The sequence below is a fragment of the Sceloporus undulatus genome, chromosome 4 (genome assembly GCF_019175285.1).
Source record: "Sceloporus undulatus isolate JIND9_A2432 ecotype Alabama chromosome 4, SceUnd_v1.1, whole genome shotgun sequence".
Lineage (NCBI taxonomy): Eukaryota > Metazoa > Chordata > Lepidosauria > Squamata > Phrynosomatidae > Sceloporus > Sceloporus undulatus.
The window spans coordinates 225,561,284-225,581,373 of NC_056525.1; the positions used below are offsets into that span (position 1 = coordinate 225,561,284).

A 20,090-nucleotide genomic window follows, 5' to 3' on the forward strand; every position below is an offset into this window, starting at 1 on the left:
ACATGTATGTTGCCATCAATTGACTAATATGGGCTTGAGATCCCACAGTTTTTCCCATCCACTACAGACAAGAAGGGCCCCACTGTACAACCAGATACAACAGATTATGCAAACTGAATGCACATCTGCATGCACAGTGGAATGCCATGCCAACTGTTTCTACAAAGCATTTATGCAAGTGTAAGGCACAAACAGATTCTGGCCAAAGATGATGATGATGATGATGATGATGATGATGATGATGATGAACCTTTATTTATAAAGCGCTGTAAATTTACCCAGCGCTGTACATACAATCTTTTTAATTGGATGGTTCCCTGCCCTCGGGCTTACAATCTAGAAAGACATGACACAAAAGGAGAAGGGAGTGGTGGTGGGGAAGGGGATGAGGGCCAGCAGTTCTACCTCCGAGGCCTGGATCAGGGGAGATGGACTGGAGAGAGGGCTTGGCTTTTTAATGGGTGGTTAATGTTCTTCCAGGGAGGCCTGTTGGAGCTAGCCTGCCTCTCTAGTAGGATAATACATATAAAATACATAACAATACAGGAAATGATTGAATAAAACAGGCAACAAAAGAACATCAAATAGCAAGTGATAATTATGCTATGCCTGGGAATGCTTCTCGGAACAGGATGGTCTTCAACTCCGTTTTGAAGCTGGTTAAAGAAGTGATGGTTCTTGCTCATGGGGGAAGAAGGTTCCAGGAGTCAGGGGAAGCGAGTGAAAAGGGGCGAATCCGAGATGGGGCAAAGGAAATCCTGGGCTGGGACAGCAGACCTTGACTACCAGAACGGAGGGCCCTGGTGGGAAGGTGAGGAGAAAGAAGGTCTGATAAGTAAGGAGGGGCCAGTCCATGGAGGGCTTTAAACGTCGACAGCAGGAGCTTGTACTGAATGCAGAAAGGGAGGGGGAGCCAGTGAAGGGATGCCAACACAGGAGAGATGTGGTCAGAGCGGTGGGCGGAAGTGATAATGCATGCAGCTGAATGCTGGACAGAAATTAAAGGACGGAGGTGAGAAAGAGGAAGCCCAGCCAGGAGGATGTTACAGAAATCAAGTTGTGAGACCACTAGGGCATGGACCAGGATCTTGGCAGTAGAGGTGGAAAGATATGGTCGGATTTTGGCAATATTGTACAAAAAGAATCTACAAGCCTTGGCTGTGGTCTGGATCTGAGGGATACACGGCAGAGAAGAATCAAAAATAAAACCAAGACTGTGGGCTTGCTGGACTGGTTGAATAGAAATGTTGTCCACAGAGACAGAAAAGGAGTGTTGAAGGGTGGACTTAGATCAGGGGGTTGGACTCAAAGGTAGATGAACTAAAACACAACAGCAAGAAAAGGTCTGCCTACTTTTCTCCAGGGCCCCTTTCATCTACATAGTTATAGTACTTTGGTAGTATTTAAGTACTGTGGCTGGGGATTATAGAATCTTGAGATGTATAGTTTGGTGAGGAATTAGAATTCTCTGGGTGACATTTCTAAATAGTCCTCCCTGTTTCTAAATAGTCAGAGGAGATCCTGGTCCAGATAGGATTCTTACTTGTGGGAGAGATTTGTGCATGCTGTACTGCTTTTCACTCATACTGGAAGCATGGGAGTCGGGCTAATTTACACAGCTTTATGAATTCTTTTCATAAAGTAGCATGTCTAAACACTCTTATGGATTGGACCTTTTCTACATTTTTCAGGAAAAACTACTAGGATCCTTATCATACTGTTTGTGATATGAATAACGTTAAGTTCAGCAAGGCTATGAATACATCCTAAAGCCTCTGCACAGAATCCATGTAATTGTTTTATGTAAAAGTTCTGCTGATTTTTGTCTCTGATATTCCTTTACATTGTTCAGTACTGCCTTTTTTTAAAGTTCAGAACTGCCTTGGAAAGATTTTATCTCAAAGAGTAGAACAGTGAAATGAAATCAAACAAATAAAGGTTAGAAGCCACAGTGCTCTGAGCTAATTCAGATGTTATATTGTTTGGATAACATGCCCATAAAATATAAAGTGTGGATGCAATAAACACAAGCTTACAGATGTATGCGTTATACAGGTACACTTTGCAGCAAGCTGTGATTGATTGTGATTCTTTGCCTGGTGTAACCTGAGGTACAGCTAGGCATGCTACTTTAGGCACCCATATTTATTACTTCAGTTGAAACCAACATTTTTCCATGTAACTTTCCATTCCATGAGTGACAAATCCTTGTGCGTGCATGATACATTAAAAAATACAAACAAAAAATTACACACACAACATTTTGATGTGGAACAGAGAATATATATTTGAAAGAAAATCAATAAAATGAACATTTGTAAGCATGCATATGCCCAGTTAGCCACTCATTGTCCACATACATATATAAACATCACTGGAGTAGAGTTCTCCAGATACCATTGAAAGCCAGAATGACAAATGAATGGATCCTAGAGCAAATCAAGCCTGAACTCTCATTAGATGTGAAGATGATTACACTGAGACTGTCATACTTTGGATATAGCATGAGACAACATGATTAATAATGCTTGGTAAAGTGGAAGGCAGTACGAAAAGAGAAAAAACACACTGCAGGTAGATTTATTCAACCAAGGAAGCCATGGCCCAGAGTTTGCAAGACCTGGGCTCTTGGACATCCCTCATTCATAGGGTTGTCATAGGTTGAAGTCAGCTTGACAGAAAATAAAAGCAGTAGCAACAAAAACAACAATATATGGACAAATGAAGAGCACTTCTTACAGGTTTGTTCTAGATCCCAGAAAGATGCAGTTAATCACACACACACAAAAGTAAGATGCTGTGGCAAACAGTATCAACCCTTGTGGGTCACAGGACACTCATGCTAGTTAAATACTGATGCCAGGCCATTTTAACTGCTGTCCACATCATGCTCCACCCTCTGAATGGTTCCTGGGTAGGAAATGGGCTACAGGACACCTAGTTTTATCCCTGAAGTCCAGCTCTAGCCCCACTACTGGTTGCACTTTACAGATTAGCATATCAATGAAATGGCCATTGATTTAGATTAGCCCAATAGTTTTCCCATCTGCCTAACATACCTGCTTTTCTGTACTCCCCATCTTATTTTCATCTTCTTGTTTCACTAGTTTTTCATATATATCACGGCCCTCATGTTCCTTTGTCATTCTCTGATGATTGTGAACATCACCATCTTCAACAATTTCTCCACCAAAATCATCAACAGTTTTATCACTACCAACTTCTCCCCCTCCAGATTTGTTTCCAAATTGTATGTTCCCATCTTTTCCCTCATCTTCTTCAATGCTGCTATCTTTATCTGCAATATGGTTTTCTCCATCATCTGTTTCATTTCCAGAAGACATTCGATCAGATTCCTCATCTGATGAAGAATTGCACTCATCTATAGTCAAGTCAGAGATCAAGAGTGCATTCAAGCCATTTTTTAATTTAATGAACCTATGAAAAAAAAGAAAGGCACATTTTTATATCCCCTTTTTCTATATGCAGTTCAGATGTGTATTAGGTTTTTTTTTAGCAATACCTGTCATTGCTTTATCAAAGAATCTTAAGCACTGTAGTTTGGTGAGATTCTGTATTAATGTTATTGAACACTGCCACAGATGTTTTCCAGATCTCTATGAAGATGGAATACCTATTAAACCAGCTAACACTGTAATATGTAAATAAGATTTGCTTCATAGAACAGTGGATTTGGTTAATTGATGGGTTAATGTTATCCTTTTCAGTTCATGCAAAATCATGAGAATTATCTTTTCTGCCTGTACATTTTCAGGCTGTAATCTAAAGTGGTTGTTGCTCATTAAATGTAAAACCTGCATTGCTACCCAGCCTTTTTCTCTACCCACTCCCCTAAACTTCAGCAAAACAGAAGATCCCTGTTTTGCTATTGTTGTGGCCCTTCAAGTCATTTCTCACTTACGGTGACCCTAAGGTAAAGTTATTATGGCATTTCCTTGGCAAAATTGGTTCAAAGGGGATTTGCCATTGCCTTCTTCTGAGGCTGAGAGAGTCTTGCTCAGGATCTGTGGCCGAGTGAGGATTTGAACCCTTGCTTGTAGAACCATATTCCAGGGTTCAAAACATTACACCATGCTGGCTCTCTACCTCTACCTAACTATTCTAAAGACACCAGATCCCATCTGATTTTGGAGGCAAAGCATGGTCAGCTCTGGTTAATACTTAGATGGAAGACTGCCAATGAATACCAGGTGCTGTAGGCTATATTTCAGAAGGAGTTGGCAAAATAACCTCTTGAGTATTTCTTGCCTAAGAAAATCATATGGAATTCACAAGGTTGCCATAAATTGACAGACAACCTAAAGCCATGCACACACACATCTTTACCTCCTTATAATAGGATCATGGGGATATGTGTTTACAGGAAGTAATAATCTCTTTCTCTCACTCCAGAAATTAACCACAACTAGCCATGTTATGCTTTGGACTGGGTTGAATATACCCTATATAAATGGCTCGCCCTGTATTCTTAGCTTCTTGGCGTACAATCCATTTCCTTTGGTATTTATGGGTTGCTTCCCTCCCCTTTGCTTTTATCCTTTGTTTACCGGTATTGTTTGTGGTCACTAGGAGACTTTACAATGTCTGGGTCCCCCACATTTTTCTTGGTTCGGTGTTTTCTCCCATCTTCCTCTTCTTCTTCCTCCAATGGCTGGACTCTGTGACATCTCTGTCCTCTGGGCTGTCCTGGACGGATGACTGGACAGTTTTCTGTTCCTGTGGTGCGTGTCTGCCTAGACATTATAATAGCCCCCAGTGATTTGCAAGGGCTAGTTAGTTGGCCGACTCTAGATCTTCTTGCCTAGTCACTATCTTACTGTGCACTAAACTTCATCCTTTCCAAACCAAAGTCAGCCTCTTTTCCTGACTATGCAATCCATCCTTGGTTTCCACTGGCTAAATAGATTCTTTAGAGATAGCATCTGTTTATGACATAGATAAAGGAACAAACCATGATTCCACGAGGGGCAGCCAGAGAAACAGAAACAAGAAACCCATGAAAGGACACAAGGCTTAATTCATTTATCTTTGCATTTCATTCTCTAGCCTTTCTGTCTTGCCTTTCAGTTGGAAAAGCTCTCAAGGCACTTGCAAATGAATTCAAAACAATAAAAATGCTGATAACATTTTAAAAAAAACAACAGCAAAAAATAGTGCAAGCAATATAATAGCTTAAAATAATTGAAGGAAGATTACAAGTTTGAGTTTGATGGTACATCATAAAACAATCATGATTTGAATGAACAGCATAAGCTTTGTGTGGTATACAACAGATAACACTGAAAGAAGCAGGTAGTCATGTCTGATCATTCTCTAGTTTGGTGGTCTTTTTAGAAAAATCTCATTTCTTTGTAGCTACATACCCAAGTTAAAAAGGTAGGCCCAAAACACACTGCAGAGGTAATTCAGTTTGAGACAGTTTTAACTGCCCTGGCACAGCGCTAAGGAATCTTGGGAATTTTAGTTTATTGTGGTACCAGAACTCTCTGACAGACAAGGCTAAATGTTCCCAGAATTCCCTAGCATTGAGCCAGGGCAGTTAGATCAGTCTCAAACTGGATTATTTCTGTGGTGTGTTTTGGACCATAGATGAAAAACTCATGATGATGATATTCATTGGTGAGCAGGTTCATATGAGATCAAGTGGTTCTTCAGACATGCTGTCAGATGCTTTCAGCATCAGAATGTGTCCTAATGGAGCCCTGAATAAAACTGGGAATCATAATACTTTATTTTCAAGCCAGTTTAGCCCTTGACAGACAATATATACTATATGAGCTCTGCTCCCATAGTTTTCCTATAATTTCTTCAAATGCCAAGATACAGACTTAACACTTACTTCCACAATTCTGTCAACCTGCACAATTAACATTTTGCCATATAACATGATATGTACTGTTTTACTAGTTTATTTATTTAATGTACAATTTATACTTAATTTATATACCACCTTTCTCTCATTATGGGAACCAAGGCAACTTAAAATATAAGTTAAAATATATCTAAAATAATATATTATATAAAAGTTTAAAGAAGCTAAAAAGCATTAATCTGAAACCCAATTAAAATACTGAAAAGATCCAGAACACCAACTGAAGGTCCTTCTGCCACCACCAATTAATAGGTAAATGCTTGTTTAAATAAAAAAGGCCTGTGCCAATGAAAAGAGAGCAGAGACTGGGCCATCTTAGCCTCTCATGGGCTTCATCTGCACTGCAGAAGTAATCCATTTTGACACCACTTTAACTGCCATGTCTCAATGCTATGGAATTCTAGGAATTGTACTTTTGTGAGACATTCAGGCTTCTCTGTTAGAGATGCCTGGTGTCATAACAAACTACAGTTCCCAGAATTCCATAGCATTGAGCCGTAGCAGCTAAAGTGGTGTAAAACTGGATTATTTCTGCAGTGTGCATGCAACCATAGAAGGGAACCCCACAGTCTAGGAGCAGCCACCAAGAAGGTTCTCTCCCTTGGCCTCACCAGACAGGACTGTAAGAATGCAGAATGGAGAGGAAACTCTCCCCCAAAGATTGTAAAGGCATGCATAAATATTGTCTGTCCAATAGTTTGGACCTATACTGAGTTTTTTTAAACTGGGCCTGGAAATGGACTAGTAACCAGTGAAGCTGTTTCAACATGGGAGCTATATGTTTCTTGTAAGTAACCTCAGTCATCAGCTTGTAGCATTTTGGACCCTCTGAAATTTCCAACTAGTTTGTATTGGCAGTCCTATGTAGAAGGCATTCCAGTAATCCAAGTAGGATGTCTTCAAGGTAATTCACTTGACAAAATGAAAGAGGTGATAACAGTGCCATCCCCACACCTGGTGTCACCCAGTGCAGGGGGGGCTGCCAGGGGAGGCATCAGCAGCCAAAAGGCTGCTATGGTGGTGATGCCAAGGGCTGCTCTCTTCCTTTGCTGCAGCAGTGGCCTCCTCATAAGGAGGGATCTGTTGCTGTGATGAAGCCAGGAGGAATGCGCTCAACCTTCTCCTTCACTGCAGGAAGGAGGGCCTGACCCAGTGTTATCCCTCTTCTGAATTGTCGCCCTGTATGGTCTGAACCCCCTGCACTTCCCTCCCCCATTGATGCCACTGGGTGATAAAATCAGGAATGTGGGTATAGAATTGCTATACTTAATATGTAATCTTCCTAAGTGTTCTATAACTTTTATCACTTTACTGAGAAATAGGCTTTTGGAAACAGGATCTACCAAACAGAAGTATATTTTGGATCTGGAGGGGAGAGATTTTTGGGTTATTCTTTACAGAGCTTAGAAATGTTACTGTTCAACAAATATCAGAATCCATCAGTCAGGATGACTAATGGCACTGGCTGTTTTTGTTTGTTTGTATGTATTTATTTCTATATTAAAGTTTACCTTTCAGACTACTACCTTCTTATGTTGTTTTATTGCATCATTTTGCTTGGCTAATCATATCCCTCCCTTAGATAACATCTTCAGAATAGAAAACAAGCAAACTCAGAAGATGTAGATACAAAGTAGAGAACACTTCAAATAGAAAATGTAAGTTAAAAAAATAATATGAGAATCAATACGTATATAATACCAGCCTTGGTATTAGTGAAGTTGTTTACCATAGAGGTAAGCTGACAATAAAAAGGCTTTGCAAAAATGAAAAAGTATTGGATAGTCACAGGAAGACAGGAACTTCCTAATTCAAGAAAGAGATTAAAGAAGCTTTCTGGTCCATGTATCTCAGGTAGCCTCTTGCATAACTCATTCAGTAAACACTACTAAGAAGGACTGCTGATCTTAGTAGATGCAAATACAGGAACTCCTTAAAGTGACCTGTGATGGTAAGGGGTTTTGGACTTTTAAAAAAATGCACGAACAATTGCAAGGATCTTATAGAACCCATTTGGAATTTTCTACCCTTTATTTCCAAACATAATTTTGTTAACAGTAGATCAATGAGATCTGAAAAACATATAACAGTAAATGAAATTATATTCAAAATACTGATAGACAACAATGACTGTCCTCTGTGGTTCTGTATTTGAGCCCCATCTTTTGCATGTGCACATTTCACAAAAATTACATGAAAAGAGAGTCCTCTCTTCCTCCTCCTACTTCTGGAAGTATATAATGAACTGTAGAATGAAACATATGAATATGTGGCACATATTTATTATTTGTTCCAGAAATGCATTATTTTACAAAACAATATGTTTTGCAAACAGAAAAAGACTATTACAGCTGCATGATGACTAACAACAGCTTCTCTGCTATCATTTGGAGGAGAGAATCAAAATAAGAGTGAGAGATCAAGGTCAGTAAGAAGCATTGGCAAAGATTCATCATAGGTTTATAGTACCATTATCACCTCCATTTATGTCAAAGAATAAGCAATGCTGTGGAAGAGCCAACTGAAAAAGGAGAAATTGGGGATTTGAGGTTTACAGAGTAATTTATATTACTAATGTATCTTCCCATAGAAAAGATAATCCAATTTAAAACCTGATTTATCTATTATGGATCTTATTATATTTTGCTTATGTTCTGAAAATTTAGCAGATTATTCTGTGTTCTGAGCCAAAGTTCATTTTAATGCAAACCAAAAATAATAACAATTTTTTATAGTTTTTGGCTAGCTACCCTGTTTGTATCCATTTATTTTTAGTTACAGTAAAATGGGCATGAATACAAGACTGTGATGGTCAGTAACATTTAACAGATATTGTAAAGAAGACTGCTAGTAGCTGATGCTATCAGGAAAAAAGTATATAGCAGGCAAAAACATGAAGAATTGCATGTCAGCCTTCACCACATAAAGTTTTCAATCATGCATTGAGCTCCAGACAGGGAGGCAGCAGTCACTCTTGGGGATGCAATCTCTTTCTCCCTCCCCCTCTATCTGAGCACTGTCATGTTCTTCAATAATGTTCTCTACAATGTATGCTGGCAGGCTTCACATGAGTCTGGAGAGATGTTGCTGAAAACAATTGCTGCCATGGCCTAACAGAGTCATGTGGACTGATCCTTAAGTTGTAGTCTTACATCCAGTCCTACAACCAACAGCTGTTTAAAAAAAGGACTACTACCCACATGACTTGGTAATGTGCCAAAACTGCACTGACGTTTTCACTTCCAGGGACAAGAAAACCATTTGCAATGGCTTTCTGTGCCACTAGGCTGAATGGTGCCCATTGTCTTGCAGTAATGTATTTAATGGGCTCGACAGACCACCCCTAAGTGGCTGGATCGGGGCCCCAGCAACTAGATGCCATGGTCCTGATCTCTGCTTTTCGCAGGGGTTCCTTTTTGCACCCTGAAAAGGGTGCCATAGCCACTGGCATGCAGCTTTTCTGCACTCCTTTGGTGTGCAGCACCAGAGGAGCACTGTGATGCTGCACACCATGTGAAGCAGTGCGCAGCATCATGCTGGCCCGGGGATAGAGTTGGTGTGTGCATCATGTGTTCGCCACACCCCAATACCACTCCCTGGCTAGCCTTTCTCTCTTGTCTGTCGAGCCCCTAAGTCTTTTAGTCCAAGTCACAATTCTAGTCTTAAGTCTCTACCTTTGAGTCTCCTTACAAGATACTTTTAAGACAAGACTCAAGTTAAATCTCATATTTGGGAAACAGGTTTAACAGGAAAAAAAAAGAGTTGGTGTGTATGTGTGTGTGGTTGGTTGGTTGGTTGGTTGGAGATTCAATAACTAGAATATTAAGAAGACATGTACAAAGTTGGTGGATAGGAGTAAAAGGATAGCCTCAATCCTTCTAAAGTTCTTTTTTCCTATGAGCAGCAGAAAAGACTTACCCCAGACCTTGGGCTACATTTGTTTCTCAGAGAGGAAATGTATTAGGCCATGGGCTGCTTGTGGCAAAGGAAAATCCCTCTAAAGCTAGGTTTTACGGCTCCCTTGATATACAGTAGAGACTAGCTGCTGAGTAGATCTCAAGAATCCCATTGCCTAAAACCACATTTCCACTTGCTAAATGACTCTACTTGGCAGGCTGTCCTCACTGCAAACAGGAGGATAGGCTGGATCCTTCTAAAGTTTTTTCCCCCTATGAGCAGCAGCAGACAGCACTTGTCCCTAGAGTTTGGGGTGCATTTATTTCTTGGAGAGGAAAAGGACAGCAAATGTGTTAGGCAATGGGCTTCTTAAGGTCTACTCAGCAGCCTGTTTCTGCTGAATATCGAAGGAGCCCTAAAAACTGGCTTAAGAGGGATCCTTCTTTGACCCCACACAGCCCATTGCCTAACACATTTGCGATCCTTTTCCCCTCTGAGAAACCAACACACCTAAGCTTGGGAGGCAAGTGTTGTATGCTGCAACTATGAAAAAAGAACTTTAGAAGAATCTGACCTATCCTCCTATGTGCAGTAAAGATAGACTACTGAGTAGATTTCAATGCCAGCTTCCAGTTCCAGGAATATCAAGTTGGTAACTAGAAAAATACAAGTCTAGTCAAATCAGTGCATAATTTATGTGAAGTTGAGTACAGGCCCAGTTATTGATGGGACTTGGGTCTGACTTGAGTGTGAGTCAATTGACGTGAGTAATTATAATATAATAATTAATGGTAGGAAAAATATTTTCACTGAAGTAAACAAAAACTTGGGCCTGTTTACTCTTGTTGATGGTATAAAATGGGGAAAGGAAGGGGGAGAAAAAAGAGAAATATAGCAACATCTTTAAGACTACTAGAAGATTATCGCACTGCGTTCTGAGAACGTTCTCATCACGTGATGAGAACGGAACGCATTTGAGAATACCGCACGTATGTGTTCCAATCGGGTTCTCAGAACGCTTAAATGTGTTCCAAATGTGTTCCAGGAGGGAACGGATTTGAATGTGTTCTGAATGTGTTCCCAGAGAGCTGAAACGTGATGAAAACGTTCCAAGAGAAGTGTGTGCGGTATTCTTATCCGTTCTCAAATCCGTTCCCTCATTCCTCCGTCTCCTGATTGGCTGAAAGAATGACAGGCAGGGAGGGAGGCAGGCAGGCGAGCGACTGCAGTGAGGGAAGGTGTGTGTGTGTGAGGGGGGAAAGAAGGAGGGAGGGAAGGAAGGAAAAAGGGAGGAAAGGTGGGACAAGGAAGAGAAGAGGAAAGCAGGGAAAGAGAGAGAAAGAGAGAGGGAAAGAGGAGACCAGAGCAGAGAGCAAGAGGGAGAGGGTCTGGCTGCTTCTGGGGGGGGGGCTCTAGTGTCATGTTCAGTGGGGCTCCTGTGCTGTCACAATGCAGGAGGCAGGGATGCCCAGGACCTTCTCCTCCTTCCCTCCAGGAGGGAACCCACAAAAGCTCCTCTGTTTGGAGCACCACAGAAAAGCAAGCAAACAACTCCCAGAATTCCATAGCAAAGAGCCAGACAAGAGTTAAAGCGGGGAGGGAAGCTCACAACCTGAAGGCACACATTACATGCACACACACAGAAGCAAAAGGGTGTCAAGCTGCCAAAAAGGGGAAATGGGATGACAGCAGAGGACTCTTCTTTTCTAACCGGTTTAAAGAGCTGCTATGGCTGCCGGGGCTCTGCTCTTGGTCCAGTCCCCTCCCTTTCCCTCCGCTTGAAGAGACCTCCGTGGAGCTCCCTTAATGCCCAGGCTGCCAAGGAGGGGACTCTGCCCTTGGCCCATCAAGTTACATAGGTTTTATCCTATTTTCTTCAAACATATGCCAGCATATGAAGCCCCAGCGTTTTATAGGGGCTTGCCTTCTTTCCCTCCCAAGGGAATCTTCGGAGGGAAGACTTCTCAGTGAGGCTGAGAAGCACTCTCCCGGCCAGAGGCCCTAGGCTTACTGAAATCCCCCACCTCCCTTCCCCATAGAAATCAATCCAAAAACTGAGTTTAAAAGGAGCAGAGGAGAGCCCTTTGGGTCTGCATCTGGGAGAGATTTTAAACTCCGTTTTTGGATTCTTTCCTATGGGGAAAGAGGGGAGAGAGAGAGATGGCAGGACATCCCCATAGCCAAGCATCCTCTGCTTCCCCCCAGATGAAGACCCATAGGGCTCACTGCCCTTTTAAAGCTCCGTTTTTGGATTGATTCCTATGGGGAAAGAGGAGAGAGGGAGAGATGGCAGGACAACCCCATAGCCAAGCATCCTCTGCTCCCCCCAGATGAAGACCCATAGGGCTCACTGCTCTTTTAAAACTCCGTTTTTGGATTGATTCCTATGGGGAAGGGAGGTGAGGGATTTCAGTAAGCCAAGCCTCCCTTTTCCCTCTTTCCTGGGGGCGGCGCCTCTCCCGAGCCGTCCAACCACTGAGTGGCGATGTCATCAGAAGACAGCCCACAAAACGTAATACAGCAAACCGTTCTGAGAACGGTTTCAAGAAAAAGGAATCGCAGTGCGGTAAACTGCCGTTCTGATCCCGTTCTGATCACGTTTTGATTTCTAATGCGGTAATATCCGTTCCAGGAACGTTCTCATCACGTGATGAGATGGAACGTTCTCAGAACGCAGTGCGATAATCTCCCTAGTTTTTATTTTTGCATGAACTTATGTGGATATACACCCACTCCTTCAGATGCAATACTGAGTGGTACTTGTTGGCTCCAAGTACCACTCTGTAAGTGGCACACTTTCATTTCTTAGCAGATGACTTTCAACCTTCTGTGTTACCTTCTGTGTTATTACTTAAATTTACTATATGTCAAGGCCAACAATTTAGTTCAAGTTTTTCCTAGTCTGTAAGAGCCAGTTCTGTTAGTATCCTGTCAGCACTGGCTCTCATGTGTGAATGCTATTGACAGATTTGCCCCTTAGATCTGGCTTTCTCCCATGAGGCAAATGGTCATTTTTCTTCATTGCTTGTGTTTAAAAGGATGAATTTATTTTAAATGTTTTTTTTTCTAATGGCTTCTGCTCATTGAGTTACTGCTTTATTTGTGAAGTATCTTGAGGACCGCTTGAAAGGGGACTAGAGAGGGCAAGAAAAAGGTCATACAAATCAAAGAGAAGGCTTTAAAACAACAGCAACATTACTTCTAAACTGTTGTTACACCCTGCAGACCTGGGCTGTTGTCCATAAACTAGTTACTTCTACATATTTGTATTTAAACCAGTTGTGTTCTGGCTGGCTGTGGGAACCCACAAAGATAAATCCAGCTATTCCTTTGGCAGCTATGCCCCATATCATATTATAATTTCTATGGTTTGTACATTTTAATACTCAATATGATTCCAAGGGCAGTTGTTATTGAAAGGTAGCTTATACAATCATTGCTTAAAGAAATTTAAGCCCTGAACAGACAGGCCAAAATAAAGCTCCTTTAGGTCTCTTTGGAGGTATGATGTTTAAATGACACATGCATCTTAAGAGGCCAGAAGCTGCACCAAAGCTGTGCTCCAGTCCTTAGGACTGGAGCATGTTTTGGCGCAGCTTCTGGCCTCTTAGGATGCATGCATCATTTAAACAGGATACCTCCAAAGAGACCCGAAGCAGCTTTATTTTGGCCTGTCTGTTCAGGCCCATAGTTAAGAAATTGCATGAAATGTAATCAAATAGTTAAGACATTTCTAGAATTGTAGGTATAGGTATGCTTGACTTGATCTTCTTAAGGGTAAATGACATACTGGTAACAAACAGGCTTTAGAGTTACCCAGGATTTTATTTGTGTGAAATTCTCAGCTTTTGAATTCCAGTACAACTCCTGTCTAGCATATACAACTGTAAGATTGGACTGTGATGCTATAAATACTGCATTCATAAGTATCTATTTTGTGCACATAAAATGAAATACAATACCATTTATACACTTATTTTGAGTTCTATGGATTGTAAATAGTTCATCTCAAAGTCTGAATTTGAATTCTGTTGTTTATTTATTTATAATAATAAAAAGTGTGTCCAAAGACTGATTGATGTGAGGAAACACAACTACCATCTAGAAATGTAAGAATATGGATTATGATGAAAACTGGAAACACAAGCTGCTTCAGCAAGTGCATTCCATCCACACATAGGATATCACCACCCAAAAGGATGTTTTCCTTGTTACTATGGCATTTATCAGACGGGGTCTTTGCAGCTCAGATCCAGAGCATCTGTGGATCGGGCGATTCACATTCACATGATAATGAGAATGTATTTTCATACCTGGTTGCTGTTCCCTTGCCCTTCCGAACTGATGGGGAATCGAATCAAAGGAAGTCACGTGATGAGGATTCGGGCAAAGTGGAGTGAATGCAAATTGTATTTCTGCACCGGTGCATACCATAGGGGAATTCAACGATTCGAATTGGGACCCTTGCGCATGCCCAGTGGGGCCCTGAAGGCATCCTGAACATTTGCACTTCTGGGGTTAAGAAGGGAGCCTGGCTCCACTTTCACAGGAATGACAGCTTCCCCTTTTTTCCTCCCTTCTACTTCCCCTCCACTTTCATGGGAATGACAGCTTCCCCTTTATTATTCCCTTCTATTTCCCCATCCCTGGCAGCCAAATTCAAAGCATCCTCTGTGTCAGAGCCCCCATTAATTTCATCCACATCTACATCTATCCTTTTGTCATTCTCCTCATCTATTTCAGCTACATATATCTACGTCCATCCTCTTGTCATTCTCCTCATCTATTCCATCTACATCTCTCCTTCCTTTTGTGGCAGTTGCCTTCTCTTAGGTTGCATCCACACTGGGGAGATAATCCAGTTTAACTCCAGTTTAACTGTCCTGGCTCAGTGCTATGAAATTCTGGGAGTTCCATCTCCCCCTCCAGCCTCATGTTTCATTTCATTCACATCTATAATCTGGATTGAAATCCCTTTCCTCTGCATCTGCATTAGGAAATAATCTATTTCAAAAACATTAATATACATCCTTATAGAGATCTTGTTGTACCTCTGAGACTAAATGCATCTGAGGAAGCAGACTTTAGGAAAGCTCATGCTACCAACTTCTTTCTTTCAAATAATAATAATAATAATAATAATAATAATAATAATAATAATAGAATTCAAAGATATATTTTGGAGTACCTAGATGCATCTGAGGAAGTTCTGCAAGAGGCAGCAGTGGAGGTTGACCAGGGTTTGACCCCTTGCTTGGGTGTAAAAAAACCCACTGGGCAAGCCACACTCTCTCAGCCTCAGAGGATGACAAGGATGAACCCCCTCTGAACAATCCGCCCAAGTAAACCCCTTGGGCAAGTCACACTCTCTCAGCCTCAGATGATGGCAAAATCAAACCCTCTCTGACTAGGGTTGCCATAAGTCCGGAAATGGCTAGAGCGCAGACTAGAGATGTGAAGGCCCATGAAAAGAACTAGGATAAAGAACATTTTTGGCTCTGTTTTTTTTTTTTCTGAATCATGATAAAATATTCCCTAATTGATTTTCTACCTTTTTTCAACCCCTCCCCCATTTACAGTTTTCCCCAGATTTTTGCCCTACAGTTGACACACACAGATGCACACATCACTACCAACAACAACAAAGAAGCTGTGTGTGTGTATGGTTTTTTTTGTGTATATATATGTGTGTGTGTGTGTGTGTGTGTGTGTATAAATATATATGTGTGTGTGTGTGTGAGAGAGAGAGAGAGAGAGAGAGAGAGAGGCAGGGAGGGAGGGAGGGAGAGAGAGCTGGGATTGGGATTCCACACCAGACCAATTCGCAGTGAGTTCGAACTGAGCCCCAATGCGAATCGCGTCAATCCACTTATTTAGCGAACTCACCAAAACTCACCAAAATGAGGAGCCAGTAAGAATTCAGTTCAGAAGTCCTGCAGAAGCCCCATGGAAGGGGCTCACATTTAAAGCAACCAGGTATGAAAATACATTCTAGTTATCACGTGAATGTGAATTGCCCGATCCACAGATGCTCCGGATCTCAGCTGCAAAGACCCCATCTGATAAATGCCTATGCATCTTTCTACCAAGTCTTGGCCCTGGGGCTGGTGTCTTCATATTGCTTTGGCCTATGAGGGAGAGAAGAGCAGCCAAGCACTGCACCATCATACCGAGGCCCAGAAGCTGGTGAGAGCCCTGCTCCATTCTAATTTTCACTGCTCTGGAAGGGGAGAAGAGTAGGCAATATCTGGTGGATTTAATCCCCACTGCCATTTCCTTTTCCTTATGTATCATGCCTTATTTAGAGTATAAATCTGAGGGCAGGGCATGGGCAAATTAATGATTTGTAAGATGCTGTGAGTATCTTTTTATTCCTTCAATCCAGCCATAATTGGAGGGCTGTTTGACTCCCGACTTTGTACTAGCTGTACCATATTGCCAAGATTGGCCTCCACCTCTAGGAGGACCTTTACCACCTCAGCCCCAACCCTCTGGAATTCGCTGCCCGGAGAGCTCCGCTCGGCCACCTCCCTGGCCCAGTTCAAGAAGGGAGTAAAAACCTTCTTGTTCAGAAAAGCATTCCCAGATACAGGCTCCAGTTAGCCTTCCCCCCTCCGATAGCACTAGCATGCTGGCCAGAACTGTTTTTAATGTGATTTTAATTGTATTGGGTTTGTTTTTTTTTTTGATTATGTGGATGTGTTTTTATTGTTGTACACCGCCCTGATTGCAAGAAGGGCGGTATAAAAATAAAACTTTTATTATTATTATTTATTTTTAAACCAACAAGTGGCTTTTTAAAGTGTTATCTTCCACAGATTTTTCTAAGTCCCTTTAGTCATCTAAGGCGGGATACAGACTGTCCCTTTGGAGTGCCTGCACCTGTCCCTTTCCCTGATGGATCGGGGCCTGAGCTGCCACAGTGGCAGCCCTGGAGGCCCTGATCCGCCACTTTTCCAGGCCTTCCCCACAGCCTGGAAAGGGGTGTCCTTGGGGCTTCATGCCTCAAGGAAACCCCAACAGTGGCGGGGAGAGAGCCCCTTTCGCTTCAGTATCGCTGGTGCGGCTGTGTAAAGGCCGCGCAAGCGATACGTGGTGCGAAAGGAGCTTACTCTATTTTTCCAAACTAAGTAGCTCCAAATAGTGAAATCATTCCTTCAGAAAATTTGCTTTAGCTCTTTGATCCAGTTGCTTACAACTAACATGATTGCACCACAGATTGGAGGAAAGACTTTTTTTTAAATATTAGCAGTTCTGATTTGACCCCTTTGCAAATGATGTTTCACATCCCTACTAATGGTTCATCGCAGAAAACAAGTTATTTTAATTAAACCACTATCAACCCCTTTCTTTGAATAAATGGAAGGGGGGAGTGCATAATGCAAATCATCAAACTTAGATAATGAACTGCCATTTGAAACAATTTCACATAGCTGTCATGCAGTGCAGCTGATATGTAACACTAGCTGTAGCTGTAATATTCTGCCCACTATGAACCTATGAGATAATTATTATGCTGTAACAAAAGTCTGTTTCTCACAGACTAAATTAGAAATTAGAAAACGAAGTTCCTAAAAGTTCATCTCATAAACCCGAAAACTAATATAAACTATAATCTAATCATTATTTCCATGACATTCTTGGTGTTGTGGCCGGCACAAGAACTGGATTTTTCTCAGCTATTTTATATAGTTCCATAGAAATTCTGTCATCCCTGTATTAATGATGGGCAACCTGCCGGCTTGGATAAGCACCACTGACCTATACATTTGTCCTGCACTCCAGCTAAACTGAACCTGTGCCATTTCTCAGGAGATGGAAGACTGAAGTTTGAAGTATTTTTATAACATTAATTTTAAAAATTTCTTTTGGGTGTCTCACCATTGGCTAGTTCCAGCTGGGATGTGTTATTGCTTTCTTGGGATTAGCCTTACAGCAGTCCCAGTCTAGCTGAAATATTGACTTATTATTTTTACTATTGGTGATTTTATATAGAGTGTTTAAACTGTGTTACAATCCTTATGTCATTTATCTCACAAACAAAAGAAAAGAAAGGAAGGGTGGGCAAGCTCAACATGACCCTTTTGTGATACAGATCATGACAATTTAAACTCTCAGTTCATGGAATGAAAATGAAGGGCTTTGCAATACCCAAGGTTATCCACTTAGTCCAAAGCTAAGGTTTAAGTCCTGATTAATCAAATATTCCCCTTCTGTCCCAAATAGAAAGTACCTAGCTCTGCAGCAGATCTAGCATTCTCTTATACACAACAAGAGTGAGAAACATGGTGCTTTCACACTGAAAGTCCCAGCATCCCTAGTTAGCACAGCTAATGGTGGGGAAAGCTGGAAGCTGCAGTCCTTTATCTATTGCTTTTATGTCCTACTTTTTCTCAAAGGAATTACGAGTGAATTACCTGGTTCTTCCTCCTTACAATTCAATAAGATTGTGTTCAGAATTAGTTAGAATTAGTCTTCCAGTAATTTCCAGGGACAGGTTGGGATTTAAACCTAAGTTTCTGCTGTATTGGTTCAGCACTGTAAATCCTACATCACACTGCCTCACCAACAGGCAAGCAACAGTGACAAAGTGTTGGAGGAGAGAGTTATAAGTGTCATGTAACATGTTTTCCACTTTCTGAGGCAGCAAAATGTCTGGAGTTAGCCCTAAAATGGAACTGCAGAATCTGCCATGGATCCTAAGCAAATGGATCACATAGGCCAGCTCTAATTGACAGATCAAAGCAGCTAGTTTGAGGAGTTGCAGCAGAAAGATTCACACCTCAGAACAGAACATTAAGGTGATTGATAGCCCAGGGTGTCTTCTGGCAGGGCTAAGAGCGAGAACAATTCTCACCTCTGAATCTATCAAGGTAATCTTTGCTATAGAGATTTGGATTCCTTCAGAATATAGTAAAACAACCTTAGCTTCAAGGCTAGATTTGGTTCATTTAAGGACCTGTAAATCTTTTATTCAGTGTGTTGGCTAGAATTCTTATTGTCTCCATGCCACTTTGAATTTTGACTTAACTCTGACCTGTTGCTGCTTCCCCCTCAAGCCTTCCATGCATCTTGGGTACAAAAGAATCATTTCATGATTGGAGCAGCCCTGTCAGGTAATTATTACAATTAGAAGACCTCTTGTCTTTTCCACAGCTAAGTCCTTTTTTCCTGAGTTCTTGGGTGTGTGCGTGATTGAAAGGTAGTCTTAAGAGTGTATCTTTCCCCCCAATACATCTGCAAACATTTGACAAACTTTGCCTCTGCCATGTCCTCATTCCTAGCTACCTTCATATAAATAGTGTTGATCCCAGAGTTAATTAACTGAGTTAATTAAAATTCCTCAAGACCAAGTTCATTCATAATATGACTCATTGGCCATTGGTGCACACTTCCTTCTTCCAGGTCTCTACTGTCATCACCAATGAGGTACCAACACCACCACCACCACCACCACCACCACAACCCCTGTGATTCTTCTGGCTAATATTGAGCCAGACCATTGCTTCATCTAATTCACTTCTGCTTACTTTAGTGATGGCCAGCTTGGTCTAGAGACCAATTTTACTGTATTTGCCAGTGACAAATGTATTATTTGGGATGCAATGCCTATCAGAGGAAGCAGGGAAGGAAGGGTCATAGTCATTACCATCTAATTTGGCAAGTGCCATTTTTAATGCCTATGGTGATCCAGGGACGTAGCCAAGGGGGGGGGGGGTCTTGGGGTCCAGACCCCCCCTTCCATTAGAAAAATGAATGGTGTGTGCTGCTGCGCCACCACACCCAAGCCCCATTATAATGGTGGCACTTAATCTGGACCCCCCCTTCCCAAAATCCTAGCTACGTCCCTGGGTGATCAGTAGGTAGTCCAATAATAAGGAGCTCTGCAGAGGTTCTGTCCATCTATCCATTTCAATAATCAAAAGTATTTCTACAAAGCAATAAAAAAATCTACTCCTAAGATTTTTATTGTGATTACACACATACACACACAGAAGAGCTAAACACAAATAGTACCAGTGAACTTTCCGCCCAACAATTAATGAATGAAATAAACAAAAAAATCAGCACACAATTTGATTGCAAGCACCACAATCAACATCATGTGTAGTTAGGCCATGAACAGGAACACCCCACCCTGGCTATAATGGGGAATTCTGGATTAATACAAGTCTGGAATGAAGTCCTGACAGTGATGTGCTGATGTTCATTTTCTGCCCATGTCCATCCTTGCAATGTCCTGCACTCAGTTTTTAAAAGCAAAATCCATTGAACGTTTCCAGATATGGCCTTCTCTGCA

The 20,090-nt window shown here is 41.6% G+C and overlaps 1 protein-coding gene across 1 annotated transcript in view; it reads right to left on the reverse strand.

The window, feature by feature from the left end:
• LOC121929831 (nardilysin-like) overlaps positions 1-20,090 on the reverse strand; it is a 356,364-nt gene that overhangs the window by 56,602 nt on the left and 279,672 nt on the right. Inside the window, 1 exon segment of the mRNA XM_042465761.1 lies at positions 3,060-3,438. Within this exon segment, the coding sequence (XP_042321695.1) occupies positions 3,060-3,438 (379 nt within the window).